This window comes from Oryzias latipes, chromosome 2, assembly GCF_053564925.1.
Source record: "Oryzias latipes strain Hd-rR chromosome 2, Olatipes_Hd-rR_3.1".
Classification (NCBI taxonomy): Eukaryota; Metazoa; Chordata; class Actinopteri; order Beloniformes; family Adrianichthyidae; genus Oryzias; species Oryzias latipes.
Window position 1 is genome coordinate 21,398,692 of NC_136238.1, and position 11,903 is coordinate 21,410,594.

At 40.1% G+C, this 11,903-nt stretch overlaps 1 protein-coding gene across 1 annotated transcript; it reads left to right on the forward strand.

The window, feature by feature from the left end:
• Positions 1-24: 24 nt before the first annotated feature.
• On the forward strand, positions 25-11,903 carry LOC105355360 (uncharacterized). The gene is made up of 2 exons (XM_023962587.2): positions 25-935; positions 9,645-11,903. The coding sequence occupies exons 1-2, from the start codon at positions 704-706 to the stop codon at positions 10,949-10,951; spliced, it is 1,539 nt and encodes a 512-aa protein (XP_023818355.1). The 5' UTR covers positions 25-703; the 3' UTR covers positions 10,952-11,903.

Below are 11,903 nucleotides of genomic sequence, written 5' to 3' on the forward strand. Positions count from 1 at the left end.
GGCTGGCTGCAGACAACAAGATGGCGCCCTGAAATCATCAGCCGGAACCGGAAACTCGGAAAAAGAGGTTTAACCTCTCCATCTAATAACACTCTTTTTTTCGTCGAAACCAATTTAAGTGGCAAGCCTGAAAGTTATTTATTATTTTCTTTTGAAGCTTCAATTGTTGTCTCTGTCAAAACCTGGTATGATAACGATATGGGCATTGTAATTAGGTACAGTGTCATGACGTCATGACAGCTCCTCTAAAGTTGACCGGCGATTTTATTTTTTCTCTTATTTAATATCTTATGATTGCTTTCAAAATATATTGGACGTATTTTAAACCACATAGAGGTCCTCCTAAACATGTTATACTATTCTATTTAAATAAAGTTTTTGCACGTGAACAGGAAGTAAACAAACCGTGGAGCTAGGGGAGCTAGCAGCGTTAGCTTGTTAGCAGGCTAGCAGCGTTAGCGTGTGCTGAGAGGACGGTGGTGTTTTGTGGGACGTTTGTGAGGTTTTTGGACAGAAAGGACGACACGTGGTTCATGTGGGAACTCTCAGCATTTTCCAAAGTGTCGTAAATGAGTGAAGAAGTTTGAACGGAAAGACAACGTGGATTGCTGTGATTGTGAGACTAGCAGATGATCGATCGGAGCTGCAGTGAAGAGGACGGCGGTGTTTGTGGGAGTTGGAGCTGAAGATCGGAGCAGGAACCATGTCTTCAGAACCTCAGGAAGGTTCTGTCAGCGAACAACTTTCTGCTGCTGAAGGAACCATGCCTTCCCTTCAGCATCTGAGAGAGTTGATCAGCGAGCGACTAGCTGCTGCTGCTGAAGAAATCTTCCGACTCTGTGAAGGAACCATCGTCCAGTACGAGGAGGAGCTCTGTCGTCAGCGCAGACTGCTGGATGTCGTCTGGAAACCACAGCTTCAACTTCACGCTATAGGTATGTATTCATCAAAGGAGAGATGCCCTATTGAGGCCCAGAGACACAATTTGGCGACTTAAATGAAAGAGCTTTCAATTCTGAAAAATAAACAAAACAAAGGGTTCAATAGACCACCTACGATTAGTCAAATTATCATTTTTTTTTTACTATTTAATGACCGGCTTTGTTACAGACAAACAATGGAAGAACTTGGTAATTACAGGTACAAGTATGAGGGATATTTTTTTTGTCTTAAATAGGTTGTAAAAAGGTTGAGAAAAAGAAAGTTATCTTTTTGTTTGCACAATGTTGTATTTTAATTCATTTACATTATATATTGGGTATTTTATTATTACTGAGGCACAATATGAACATTCAGCCTGTTAATATTATATGATTGTTTTTTTTTTTACGCGCTGGTAGCTGTACTCATTTTCGTATTTTGTATTCAATTTCTTGCACTTATTTTTGATAAATAACACTTGAGTCACGTGTTCCATGTGTGTACCGCTAGAAGACTCACCTGTTGAAGCTATAGCGGTTCTAGACGTCTCACTTTGACATCTCACTTTCAAATGCTGCTTGTATCTCCGCTAGAATCTGCTAGGGGTGTGTATCGGCAAGAGTCTGGCGATACGATACCATATCCCGATACGCGTCCTATGATGCGATACGTATTGCGAATTTGTACATAGCAGTGTGACTTAGAAAAAAAATCAACTTAATATTAATATGCATTACAATGTAATAAAATGGTAAAGTTTCCTTTATTTAAGTATCACAATGTTAAGCACTGCAACTGTATTTCATATACAAGTTGCTTTTTCCCAAGTTTTGTATAGTGCTTTTATTTTGGTAAATTACAATATGTGTTCTTAAAGGGAACAGTCAACATTGTCGGATTTTTACAACAAATATTTTTCAGTATAAGAAAAAAAAATAGAACATGTACAATTTAGGAAATAAAGTTTTTTGACATTGCTTAATTTAGCTTCTCCAGTTCTTTTAAATAGTTCAGGAGCCTGAACGGTGCTTTAAAAATAAAGGGAAAAAAACACAGAAAATCTTTCCAAGAACAATTAATTGTAGGGATGAGGCAACATGACAGGGTGAAGGAGAGCTCTTTAATGTGGCCTATATGCTTTATTTTACGGGACATTCACACGCGGAAGTAAACACAGCTCATCCCCACAATGTTGGCCTTTTTTCAGAGCGTTGTACACATCATTCTGATCCATCAGGTCGCTAAACTAGAATCGATTGCTGTGAGGTTCCGCAGAACTTTGGTCCGCTTGTTGGCTGCATGGTGTTTCCGGCTGGGGGACCTGAAACAGAACATCAGTGGGTGACCTTTTTGTGTGTTGTTTGCATGTTCTCCCCATGCATGCTAGGCTCTTCTCCAGGGACTCCAGCGTCCTCCCACCGTCAAAAAACATGCTTCATAGGTTAATTGATTACTCCAAAGTGTCCTTAGATGTAAATGTGAGTGTGTGTGTTTGGGTGTGTGATTTGTGGCACTGCGACAGACTGGCGACCTATCCAGGATGTCACGGTCCCCTGCCTTCGCCCACGAGTGGCCAGGATAGACTCTGGCAGCCCCGTGACCCCTAAAGGGACAAAACAGCTTAGAAGGTGAATGAATGAATGAATGAAATAATGCAATATATCGCCAAATCTATTTTTCCCTAAACCCCTCAAATCTGGTGTATTTTTTTTGTGATGTTTGGACAGGTTACTGCTACTGGCCTTACAGCCACATTTTTGTTACATCTGAGGCGCGTGTTCTGCCTACTTTGGAAAAATACAGCTCCACGTTGGACCTTTTTGGTCGCTCTGCCATCCCCGTGGCCTCTGTATGTTTTGTCTTTTGTCAGCAGAGGGATACCTGTGACTACTAAAGCATGAGCACCCCCCCCCCCCTTATCACTGGAGCAGGAAAAGAAAAGCGGTGAAGAAAGACGGTCCATCTTTTCAATCCACATCAAAGCAAAGTAGTGCACGCCATGTCTGCTCTGTTTCTTTGTTGGTGCAAATAAAAATGTTGTTGAGTAAAAATTGATGACATTGCACCGGTACAAAAAAAAAACAGGTTTCGGTACCCATCCCTAGTTGCAGATGATGGTGTGAACTTAACTTTAGAATTGGCAGTAAGTGCAATGAACAGCAGCTGTGTGTGCAGTGTATCTGTTTCTGTGTGTCATTTGTAATACTGTAGTTGTTGTATTGAGTTTTCCTATTTTGCTAATAATGTTGTGTTAAAAAGTTTCACTAAAAGCTTTTTCATGGAGTTTCAATAGAGCCAGCTTTGTTTTTTACGGAGTATTTTTGTTTTTAGGTCAGGGGTCTGCAAACTGAGGGTCTGGAATCGCATACAAATATTTTTTTTTTCTTCTTCTTCTTTTTTTAGGGCTCTTTTTCAGGCTGGTGATCTGTCTGCTGCACAGTAACAAACAGGATACAGCGTCCCATGAATGCTAATACTACCATATTTTTCATTATATACAGGATAATTTCATAATTTCCGGGCTATTGAGCACACCTGATTACAAGCCGCACCCATTATATTTGTAAAGGATAATCCATTTTGTACATACATAAGCCGCACCTGTCTATACGCCACATGTGCCCACATTGAAACATGTTGTAGATTGAGGATGTGTATGTGCTGAAACTGTCCGCGTGTGTCAGAAGCGGAAGGAGGGTAGAGCGCGCATGCAGCGCAAGAGGGAGTGAGAGGAAGAGCAGCGAAAGTGTGTTGGGGTGTGTGTTTATGTTTGTTATACAGAGTGAAAGAGAACTGTGATAAAAGAAGGTTTCCCCCAGAAGAACGATGAATGATTCTTTAATAACCCACTCTGGAGGCTCTGAGGGTCCGAACAGGGAAGTGAACAACCGAAGGAAGATCCGCCTTCGGCGGAGAGGAAAGAAAGAAAAAAGTAATTGCAGGGAAGGTTCAACACATGATATTTACAAAGAAAGAGGGTACACAGAAAGAGTTTTCAAAGTTTTAATAATATACCTGAGCTTTTCTTTCCAAATAGTGGATGTGACACGGCAGTAACACGGCAGCAATATGGTAGGAACAGGGCTGGTTAAAAAAAAAAACGTACTGATAAAAGTCACTGAGAGCAGCAGTAACTTATAGGCGTGCTCACTTACCTTTAAGCAGGACTCGCCTCTGCTCAGAGGCAAGCGCTGCACATTTATTTTTAATTTTTAATCTCCTGTCCATCAACTGTTTTTACTTCAGGACCCCTCCCCTCTGATATATTAATGATTACAAATCTGGCTTCTGTGTAACTGTGTAACAGAAGTGTAACACAGTTACGCAGTGTGTTCCTATGGGTAAACTTTATATTTTTATTAATTAAAGCAGCAACGTATTTGTTTGGAGTTGTAACTAGCAGAGTACTATGAAAATTGTGAGTAACACAATGAGATGATCAACTGATTTAAAGAAGTGGGTCTCTGCTTTTAGATCATTCAGGTGGTTTAAAACTTTCAGCCTCTTTGCCCCAAGTCCACACACATTCCAGCTAATAACATAAAGGCCTGTTCACACCGGGACGAATTTCGCCCGCGATTTTCGCCGACGTTTAACGCCTCGTGACTAAACAAAGGGCACCAATGAGAGTGTGCACACCGACGCGAAAAAACGCCACACGTCAAAGCGTCACTTTTTAAAAAACCCTCGGGTTCGTTTTTTTTTTTTTTTGACGCGTCGCGTCGAATACTATACGACCAATGAGAATGGCGCTTTTGCACACGTGTCTGGAGCTTCTGAAGTTACAGTAAAACACAACTTGGGGGCGCTCAAACACAAAACTGCCTTGCTGAACACATATACCAGCGAAGAAGATAGACGCCAAGTAGCGTCTACACTGCCGCGAAGAAATAATGACGGACATTCTAAAATATCCCCGAACCAAGCACCAGTTGAGGCAACTGGTGCTTGAAATATTCATGTTTTCTTTGTATGATTCTGACAAGCGCGTAAATACTTGCTCCCTTCTTCTGAGTGAAAAGCGACTTTAAGAAGCGTAAAGTTGCGCAGCGCCACCTTGTGTACAGGAGTATTTCTTTTTTACATTAAGCGCCATCTAATGGCAGGGAATGAAATTGCATGTTCACTCGGCTCATCGTCAGCGAAAATCGCTTGGGTGTGAACACAAAAAACGTGGCGAAAAACGCTGGCGAATAACGCCTGGCGAATATTCATCCCGGTGTGTTAAGACTGAACATATCTATGCTGACTGGGAGAGTGTTAAGGCCCGTACACACCGGGACGAATATTCGCCAGCGTTTATCGCCACGTTTTTTGTGTTCACACCCAGGCGATTTTAGTATTTAAGCGCTTGTCAGAATAATACAAAGAAAACATGAATATTTCAAGCACCAGTAGCTCCAACTGGTGCTTGGTTCGGGGATATTTTAGAATGTCCGTCATTATTTCTTCGCGGCTGTGTAGATGCAACTCGGCGTCTATCTTCTTCGCTGGTATCTGTGCTCAGCAAGGCAGTTTTGGGTTTGAGCGCCCCCAAGTTGTGTTTTACTGTAACTTCAGAGGCTCCAGACACGTGTGCAAAAGCGGCATTCTCATTGGTCGAATAGATTTCGACGCGACGCGTCAAAAAAAACAAAAAACGAACCCGAGGCGTTTTTTTTTTTGACGCTTTTACGTGTGGCGTTTTTCCGCGTCGGTGTGCACACTCTCATTGGTGCCCTTTGTTAAGTCACGAGGCGTTAAACGTCGGCAAAAATCGCGGGCGAAATTCGTCCCGGTGTGTACGGGCCTTAAGGCAAAATATTGTGTGTGTCTGTTAGTGCCTTCTGAGTGCGTGGATCACCTGTGCATGGCCATGTGCGTGCGAGCCTATTCTGTGCACAAATAAATAACTGAAAAGAGCTTAGAAGAGTTTTTTTTGGAACAGCAACTCTTTTTTTTAATAAAACTAATGGGATCCACCCCAGTTCACTGAGCAGCAATGTTTTAGCTGCCAACATCAGACAATCTGTCCAGCCTGCATCCATCATGTCCACACCAGCCCAAACTTCCTTTTCATCTGTGCAGATATCAGTCTTAGGAAGTGATTGACTGGATCCTGTATCTTCCTCCCACATTCCCCAACAAAAACTGCTTTACTCATCAACACTGCTTTCCTCCGATTCATGCCCCCCCCCCCCCCCCCCCCTCCAGCCTATTCCTTTACGACCATTATCACAGACAGGTCTTCCATGAGGAGACGTTCTGGTAGAAAACCAAACATCTTCTGCTTTCGTCCACTAAAGGAAGCACCAAGGCCTGAGGAAGCACTTTCAACAACCAACAATCCACCCTCCTCTTTTAACTTTCAGTCTTTATCTAACAAAACTTTTATTATTAATGATTTTATCCAAGATTATAACATTGATGGTCACTTTTTAACAGAAACATGGGTGAGCATGGATAGGGATGGGTATCGTTAAGGTTTTAACGGTACTCTTATCGATACTGCTTTTCGATCCGGTATTTTAACGGTACTCTTATCGATACTTTTTGAGGACGAAAAATAAATAAATAACAAATTAAGAACATAAAGTGTTTTATTTCCTCATTATGCAACAACAGTTTTTTTTTAACAAAAAAATTTACTTTATACATGAGAATGTTCCATACAGGATATTCATTTTAATTATTTAATCTAATTATTTTTTATTCTTTATGAGCGTGATGTTTCCTTTGATCTTTTGTCCATTTTCCACAAACTTGAATAGACTTTTCTGTCTGTCAAACACCAGAGTTAAGTTAAGTTAAGTTAAGTGAGATGATGGAAACAAATTCACTTTGATGCAGACTCCTTTCTATTTATTTATTTTTGTTTAAATCCAGTAAACCCAATAAATTATATTAATTTTACGGATGACAACTATCATAAGTCATTAATTATTATTAAGTATTAGGAAGCAGCTGATAGTTTGTCACAGGTCTGGAATCATAAGCGGTGAAACTAATCTCTCTACCTGTTTGTGTAGAACACGCCGCTCCAGCGTGTTCCAACAGCGGAACATGCGGTCATCGTAGCAGCAAGGTGACAGGATGGCAGGGGCTCCTTGATGCAAACTTCATTAATTTTACTCAGAAACGGGTGTTCTTAGTCTAGGGCGCTTCACGTGTCCCCTACGAGATCGCCACTGACTGTGTGTGCGCTGCCTTGTCTTGTGTGTGTGCGCGCGCGGCGCGTGCTGTCTGAAAAACAGCCCCGCCCCCCTTGCACACAAATAGACAGACAGAGCTCTCCGCTTCAACGAGAATACCAAAATTAATGTCATCATTACTTAGCGGAAAATTGACTGACTTGGTGAGTTAACTATGGCAGATTACGACGGAGTATTAGGGCCACCAAAAAAAAAAAAAAAAGTAAAATTACGACATTTTATCTCGTAAATTTACGAGAAAAAACTCGTAAATTTACGAGAAAAAAGTCATAGATTAACAAGAAGAAAACACCGAAGTTGTCCGTTTATCGGAGCATCGCTTGAAGATGAAAGATGTGGAGCCTTTTGTGAAGCTTTATTTCCAGGTTTATTATAGGTTTGAAACAAAGAGATTCTGAACCTTTGGCGACTCAAAATCAGATCAGTGGAGCCGGTTTCCGGGGTTCAGTGTCAGTAAAGCGGAGTTTCATATGTAAAATAAGGAGCTCAGAGACACGTTTGGGTGCAGAGGATTGTTGCAGCTTTTATTCCCCTTTTCATTCACAAACCCTGAAGTTCATCTGTCACCTTACGTCATGAACCTGTCATCAGATCCGAACACCAATGCGGAAGTAAACGTCCCGTTATATCATCAAACAACAAAGATGAATGAAAATAGTCTATTATATTAGCATTAGAACGTTGAAAATGCCCCCAAAAAAACGTAGAGATCTTGTTTTTGGTGGAGGAAGAAAGGATTGAAGTGGAAAGCTGCAGGGACACCGATGGCTTCATCGGGCTGCAGGGATCCTGCAAACCAACCATCAATAAATAAAACTTGAATAAATTGTAAATCAAACAAATGAGCTTCCAGATATTTGGAACGTTCAAGCTCATTCAGCTCACCTGTTCAACAAAGTTTAGTCGGTCTGCTCTGTTGCTGCGCGGCGTTCACCTGCTGCTCTGCATGCTCACTCCCACTTATATCGTAAATTTACGAGTTTATTCCTCATAAATTTACGACTTAAAATCTTGTAAAATTACGAGTTTTTTCTCATAAATTTACGAGTTTTTATCTCATAAATGTAGGAGATAAAAACTCGTAATTTTACTTTTTTTTTTTTTTTTGGTGTTTTTTTTTTTTTTTTTTTGGTGGCCCTAATACTCCGTCGTAGCAGATAACTCTTGTGGGACACAAAAAAGAAAGAGTATCTTCTCCAGTACCCATAGCAGAACCGTTCAGGTCAGATCTTAACGATACTGCGGTCTTGAAGAATGTGGCCCCGGGGCTGCTTCAATACCGGGGCACGGTACCCATCCCTAAGCATGGAGGCATCTACCGTTCTCACAAAGGCTTCCCCACCAAATGTTAGTTTTGTTTTTTTCAAGCACGGAGAACAAAAAGGGTGGTGGTACTGAATTTATAATATCCAACTCCTTGGAATTAAAGAAAATTTTTATTAGATCAGTACCCCAGCTTTGAACACCAGAGTTTTCTGAGATCTCAGCATCTGTCCACAATTCCTTTAAGAAGATAACTGGTGATTTTAACCTGCATATAGACAGGAAGTTGCACTATTGCACCACTCAGTTTATGGACTTGCTTGCTTCCGTGGATTTTAAGCATATTATGCAGATGACTCACAACAGGAGGCAGAGTCTTGACCATGTCAGCAGTCATGGTTTACCTACCAGTGTGTCACTTGATGTGGACCTGGCTGTATCTGACAATTACTGTGTGCCTTTCAAAATCACTGGTTTATAATACAAAAGACCTCTGTTAGAATGGCGAGGAAACGCTACTTGACTCCTGATGTGGTCGAAAAATGTATTAGATCTGTTCATGGTAACGATCCACTTCTCTTACCAGCCCCCTGCGACCTGATTGTAGAAAGTTTTAACAGTAAATTAAAATCCAGTCTCGATTCAGTTGCTTCATTAAAATCTAAAAAGACAAACCCACACCCCTTGGAAAACTGAGGAAATCAAACAATTGAAGAGACCCTGAAGATCTGCTGAAAGACATTGGAGAAAACAGAAAGTTGAAATAAACATTTGAACATACCAAAACCAAATAAAGCTATGTAATCAAACAGTAAAACAGACCAGGTATTCATACTTTGCAAACATCATCTCTATAAAAATAACCCCAGAATCCCAGAGTACTAAAATGAATAAAAACACAATGCCAGCCTCTGCCTTAATATGTGAGGACTTTGCAGAGACTTTCAGGGGCAAGATCAATTCTGTCCGATCTAACATGATAAATGAACAATAAAATCTTTTTTTTTTGGAAAGGATGGCTTGATCTTACTTGAAGAAGTTTTGACCTGGTTGAAGCGGCAACACTTGGTCGAGTTTTCATCCAAGTTAATCCAACAACCTGTTTTTTAGATCCCATCACCACATCAATTTTTCAATCTTTCCATGGGTCTTTGGAAAGTAGCATTTTAAATGTTTAATGTTTGTTTAATTTAGATATTTATTTGTGTTTAATGATTCACAAAGTCTTTTAAAAGTGTAAAAGGACTCCTTGTGTTTGTCTTCCTGCAGTCCTCCCCGAGCATTATTTGACTGAAGAGGAAGATCTCTCCAATCAGCAGAGGAACTCCAGAGTGGAACAGGGAGAACCAGAACCTCAGCAGATTAAGGAGGAGCAAGAAGGGCTCTGCATTACTCAGGATGGGAAACAGTTTGAACTGAAGCAGGAGACTGATACCTTGATGGAGATTCCTACTTATGAGGAAAATGAGAACAGTGAAGCAGATCTAAGAAATGTAACTTATAGTCAGGATGAAGAAGGGAGCCAACGTGAAGTATCCACAACTAAAGATGAAGAGACAGACACACAGAACAGAGATCAGAGGAAGAGAAGAGACAAAAGTAATGTCCAAAATGTGGACAGGTCTCACATGTCAGAAAGTCGGTGGAACTCTGATATTGTTAAAAAATCCAGAATGATAACGTTGGTTGCGAAATGCAAACAATCCCCAAAAGAAAAGTGTCTTTCCTTTATAACGTCTGTTAAAAGAACAAGAATTGCACCCAGTTTGTCAGTTCACATGAGAACTGAGTCTGATAAAAGATCTTACATCTGTGAAGAATGTGGTAAAAGTTTTGGTTGCTGGTCTCAGTTCAAAATTCACATGAGAACCCATACAGGAGAAAAGCCTTTTTCTTGTAAAGTATGTGATACAAGTTTTAGTCATAAATCAAATCTCAACACGCACATGAGAACTCACACAGGAGAGAGGCCTTTTCCTTGTAAAATATGTGAAAAAAGTTTTAGTCAAATATCTAGTCTGAATGCACACACGAGAATTCATACAGGCGAAAAGCCTTTTTCTTGTAAAGTATGTTATACAAGTTTCAGTAATGCATCTCATCTCAAAACACACACAAGAAAACACACAGGTGAAAAGCCTTTTTCTTGTAAAGAATGTGATACAAGTTTTAGTCATAAATCAAATCTCAACACGCACATGAGAACTCACACAGGAGAGAGGCCTTTTCCTTGTAAAATATGTGAAAAAAGTTTTAGTCAAATATCTAGTCTGAATGCACACACGAGAATTCATACAGGCGAAAAGCCTTTTTCTTGTAAAGTATGTTATACAAGTTTCAGTAATGCATCTCATCTCAAAACACACACAAGAAAACACACAGGTGAAAAGCCTTTTTCTTGTAAAGAATGTGATAAAAGTTTTACTCAAAAATACAATCTCAAAACACACATGAGAACTCACACAGGAGAGAAGCCTTTTTCTTGTAAAGAATGTGATAAACGTTTTAGTCAAATAGTTAATCTCAAAAAACACATGAGAACTCATACGCGAGAGAAGCCTTTTTCTTGTAAATGATGGTAAAGTTCAAGGTCAAATGTCAACAAAATGTCTGTGGTGTTTGTAGACTCGAGCTAGTGGCATGTGGGTGAAATTTCGTGAAAATCGCACAAACAAAAATGTCGCTATAGTGTCGAAAAACACAAAAATTGCCACTTCTCAATGTTTTCCACAAAATGGCCGGCAAACTGTAGGTCAACCCATTATAATCCCAAAACTTCCTTGGGGTATCCCCGACACACGTGTTTTGGATTACTAACTGTATTTAGAAATTTCTTTTGGAGCACCATAAGAAACTTTTCTGTCTATTTTTTTTTGGCATTGCTCGTGGTGATGTCAGTGTCTTGGGTGGGTGGGTCGGGGGTCGCTCACTTTGCCATAAATTCATTTTCACCTGGTCATAGGTGTGTGCATATTTTGGTGCATGTGGCGGGTGTCATATTTCTGCTCAAAGATTCAGAAATCTTTCCAACTGCGGAAACAATATGGTCCTTGCAGTCAGTGACTGCTGCTGCTGCAGGCTGTAATTACTGGTTACATTGATATGAGCTAATAATGAAAACTCATGATCATATTCATGCTACAATAGAGATTTTGGAAGAAAGTCATTGTTTTCATTTTGTTGGAATTCTTAATGAAGATATGAATCATATCTGATCAAAAATGTTCAATAGGTCTAAAGACACTAAAGTTAGTCACCAAACTTTCACAGATGACTGATCACATTACTGTTTTACTCCAAGAAACGTTTCGGGAGGTAGTCACTTTGTTAAATTTATAGGAATATGGATGGAAATTTGGATCAAAAGAAAAAAAGATCAATAGTTCTGAAGACACTAAAGCAACAGTCACCAAACTTTCACAGATGCTCATTATCACGTTACTGTTCTAGGAATTTTATCTGTTCTTTTTGGTTCTCAGTGTTCTGTCCCAATCTTTGGTGTGAATAATAAAGTGGACGTGAACATCA